General features: G+C 46.0%; 1 protein-coding gene across 1 annotated transcript; it reads left to right on the plus strand.

Annotated features, from left to right (window-relative positions):
* Positions 1–3,003: 3,003 nt before the first annotated feature.
* On the plus strand, positions 3,004–4,159 carry LOC138898981 (uncharacterized). The gene is made up of 3 exons (XM_070185091.1): positions 3,004–3,294; positions 3,605–3,802; positions 3,920–4,159. The coding sequence occupies exons 1-3, from the start codon at positions 3,004–3,006 to the stop codon at positions 4,157–4,159; spliced, it is 729 nt and encodes a 242-aa protein (XP_070041192.1).
* Positions 4,160–4,566: the final 407 nt, after the last annotated feature.

Raw genomic sequence — 4,566 nt, forward strand, 5'->3', positions numbered from 1 at the left:
TATGAACTACTATCATTGTGGTTTATGTATTATTCACACTTGATATTTTTTGGTAAAGAAGTATGTACGGTTCCGTAAGATTTTACTTTTATTTGGTGTATTTAAGGAAACTTCTGTTTTTAAAAGTTAAAAAGGAATAATTAAATTGGAGGTTCACGTATGGGCTTACCTAACAACGGCGTTAGGATCCATCGCGACTATTATAGGTTTTGGACCGTGACAGTTTGGTATCAGAGCTTTAGGTTCACATAGGTCTCATGAGTCATGAGCAGGCCTAGTAGAGTCTTGCGGATCGGTGCAGAGATGCATGTGCTTATCTTCGAGAGGCTTTGGGGTGTTAGGAAACTTCTCTTTCTTCATCTCCTATCGTGCAGTTGATGTTGTGCTAAGTATCTTTCTCTTATTCTCTCAAAGATGGTAAGAATTCACGTGGTGGATGTGCCCGACGGTAGAGGAGCTTCTCCCCCGTTGCTAGAGGCCGAGGCAAAGGCTGGTGGAGGGCTCCATCCATTGTTAGAGGATGAGGACGTCCTTTTATTTCTCCAATTGTACCACTAGTGGTTCCTGTGGAGGATCCTGTTATCGAGGTGCAGGATGAGGTACCTGCTGCTGAGCCAACCCCAATGAATTTTATGACCACACCGGGCTTCCAGGAAGTCATGGGCCGTATGCTGCGATTTATGGATTCTATGATGTAGGCGGGTTTACTTCTAGTGGACACATCCATATCTCAAGATGTAGGGGAGCAGAGACCCCTACCCCTATGACTCCAAGGCACGCTGCTGCTTTTTATCAGACCCTAGGTACAGTACATGCGGACGGGGTCCATCCAGTTGTAGTGGTTATGTGAGAGTCCAGACCAGCCGCGACCGTTGAGTAGTAGAAACGATTGGACATATGGACTAGGCTTCGTCCTCCTGTCTTTTGGGGTGAGCGGTCAGAGGACCCATATAATTTCATTGATCGGTGCAAGGAAAGGCTACGTAATATGGGAATATTAAAGTCCAACGGGGTGGATTTCACCACATTTTAGCTTGAGGGCAAAGCCCGCACATGGTGGTAGGATTACCTCCATAGTAGGCTAGCAGGTTCACCTCCCTTGACTTGGGATCAACTTACACATCTATTCTTAGAGAAGTACATACCACCTTCCATGAGAGAGGAGCTTCGGGGTCAGTTCGAGCAGCTCCATTAGGGTCATATGTCTGTGATCGACTACGAGGTGAGGTTCAATGACTTGTCTCGCCATGTATCTATTATAATCCCCACAGATATAGAGAAGGTGCAGAGGTTTATTGCAAGTCTGCACCTAGTGATTCGGGTTTCTATGGTCCATGAGGCAGATATGGGGACTTCCTTTCATTAGGTTGTGGATATTGCTCTGAGGATCGAGCATATCTGCAGCCGCAGTGGGGAGTTTGCACCAACGGATAAGCGACCCCGATAATTTGGTGGATTCAGTGGCGCCCCACTTGGGGGAAGAGGTCATTTCATGAGGGGACAGTCTAGCAGGCCCATGAATTCTGCACCACCACCTACTCGGAGTGCTCCAGCATGACCTTACTTCAGCGCTATTCTAGAGAGTAGTTACCGTCCGCCAGCTATTCAGGGTTCCTCCAGTGGGTATTCAGGCCATCAGGGTCAGACTTCGGGTCAGCAGTTCACCATTCCAAGGGGTTGTTTTGAGTGTGGGGAGTTGGGCCACGTGAAGAGGTTTTGTCCCAAACATTGGGGCACGACAGTGCAGCAAGACCATCATCCCATAATTACCACACTAGCTACCACACCGCCTGCTTGCCCAGCCAGAGGCAGAGGGTAGGTGGGTAGGGGTCTTCCTAGAAGTGGAGGCCAATCAAGTGGCACTCCGGCTAGATTCTATGCTTTCCCAGCCATGCCAGAGGCAATCTCCTCCAATATAGTGATCACATGTACTATTTTTTTTTGCGGTAGGGATGCTTTGATACTATTTGATCCAGGGTCTAATCATTCTAATGTCTCTTCTCAATTTGGTCCTTATCTGGATGTATTTTGCGAGTCTTTAGGTGTTCCTGTATATGTGTCCACGCCAGTGGGTGATTCTGTTGTTGTGGATCAGGTTTACCGGTCCTGTGTAGTGACTTTCTGTGATTATAATACCAGGGCGAATCTTCTATTGCTCGAAATGGTTGATTTCAAGGTTATCTTGGGCATGGACTGGTTGTCTCCGTAGCATGCCATTCTTGATTACCATGCTAAGACTATTACCTTGGTGATGCCTGAGTTGCCTAGATTAGAGTGAAGGGGTTCATCTGTTGGTACATCCAGTCAGGTTATGTTTTCCTAAAGGCTCGACATATGGTCGAGAAGGGTTGTTTTGCCTATTTGGCCTTTGTTTGTGATACAACTGAAGAGACTCCCACAATAGATTCAGTACCGGTGGTATGAGAGTTTTCCGATGTATTACTTGCTGATCTACTAGGTATGCCACCGGACCGGGATATTGATTTCGGTATTGATTTGGTGCCAGACACCCAGCCTATCTCTACTTTACCTTTTCGTATGGCTCCAAAGGAGATGAAGGAGTTAAATGAGCAGCTTCAAGAGTTGATTGAGAAGGGATTCATCTGGCCAAGTGTGTCGCCTTGGGGCGCACCTGTGTTATTTGTGAAGAAGAAAGATGAGAACATGCAGATGTGTATTGATTATCACCAATTGAACAAAGTCACCATTAAGAATAATTACCCATTATCGGGTGTTGATGATTTGTTTGATCATCTACAAGTTGCTATAGTGGTCTCGAAGATCGACTTGAGATCTGGGTATCATCAACTAAAAATTTGTGCTTCTGATAATCCGAAGATGGCTTTCCAGACCAGATATGAGTAGTATGAGTTTCTAGTGATGTCCTTCGGCTTGACTAATGCCCCGATGACATTTATGGATTTGATGAATCGGGTGTTCAGTCTATATCTTGACTCATTTTTCATTGTCTTCATTGATGACATATTGATCTGCTCACGAAGTATGGAGGAGTACGATCAGCATTTGAGGTTAGTGCTTCAGACCTTGCAGGAACAGAAGGTATATGTTAAGTTCTCTAAGTGCGAGTTCTGGTTAGATTCCCTGGCTTTATTAGGGCATGTTGTATCCGGTGAGGGTATTAAGGTAGATCCTAGGAAGATCGAGGCAGTTCAGAGTTGGCCTCGTCCTACCACAACGACGAAGATCAAGAGTTTCTTGGGGTTAGCATGGCATTATCGTCAGTTTATGGAGGGCTTCTCGTCAATTGTGCGCCGTTCAAATTGTACGATGAGTGTGAGGCGAGCTTTCATTTGCTCAAAACCGCATTGAATACAGTGCCGGTGTTAGTGTTGCCCTCTGGATCAGGGATGTATACTATATATTGCGACGCTTCATGTGTTGTATGGGTTATGCATTGATGAAGGAGGGGCAAGTTATTGCATATTCTTCACGTCTGCTGAAGCCCCATAAGGAGAATTATCCCGTGAATAATTTGGAGTTGGCCGCGATTGTTCATGCCCTCAAGACCTGGAGGCATTATCTTTACTTGGTGTCTTGCGAGGTTTACACCGATCAATGCAGTTTGTAGCATTTGCTTAAGCAGCGGGATGTTAATCCAAGGCAGCGCAGGTGGCTTGAGTTACTGAAGGATTATGATGTTACTATCCTCTATAATTCGCGCAAGGCGAATGTGGTCGTGGATGCCTTGAGCAGAAAGGCTGGGAGTATGAGTAGTTTGGCATTTATTTCAGTAGAGGAGATGACATTGGATCTGGACCTCCAGTCCTTAGCCAACCGACTTGTGAGGTTGGATATCTTGGAGACCAGTCTAGTTCTTTGCATGTGTTGTGGCTCAGTCTTCTTTATTCGATCGGATCAAGACTTTCCAGTATAATGATCTGTACTTGCTGGTCCTTAGAGAGACGGTGCTAAGGGTGATGCCAATGAGGTTACTATAAGTGATGATGGTGTTCTGCGACTCCAGGGTCACTTATGTGTTCCTAATGTTGATGGTCTAAGGGAGACAATTCTAGAGGAGGCACACATTTTGCGGTATTCTATTCATCCAGGTGCTACGAAGATGTATCGTGACCTGAGCCAGCATTACTGGCGGTGTCGAATGAAGAAGGACATAGTCGAGTATTTGGGAGATGTTTGAATTGCCAGCAGGTTAAGTATGAGCACCAGAGGCCATGTGGCCTACTTCAGTAGATGGTTATATCGAGGTGGAAGTGGGAGCGCATCACTATGACTTTGTAGTGGGGTTATCGTAGACGTTGAGGAGATTTGATGCCGTTTGGGTCATTATCGACAGGCTGACAAAGTCGGCACACTTTATTCCGGTGGTGACTATGTACTCTTCAGAGAGGTTAGGCCAGATTTATATTCAGGAGATTGTCCGACTGCATGGTGTGCCTATTTCCATCATTTCAGATCGAGGCCCTCAGTTCACGTCACATTTCTGTACAGTAATACAGAGTGAGTTGGATACTCGGGTAGAGCTCAGCACAACCTTTCATTCGCAGACCGACGGGCAGTCGGAGCAGACAGTTCAGATTCTGGAGG

The sequence above is a fragment of the Nicotiana tomentosiformis genome, chromosome 9, assembly GCF_000390325.3.
Source record: "Nicotiana tomentosiformis chromosome 9, ASM39032v3, whole genome shotgun sequence".
Taxonomy (NCBI): domain Eukaryota; kingdom Viridiplantae; phylum Streptophyta; class Magnoliopsida; order Solanales; family Solanaceae; genus Nicotiana; species Nicotiana tomentosiformis.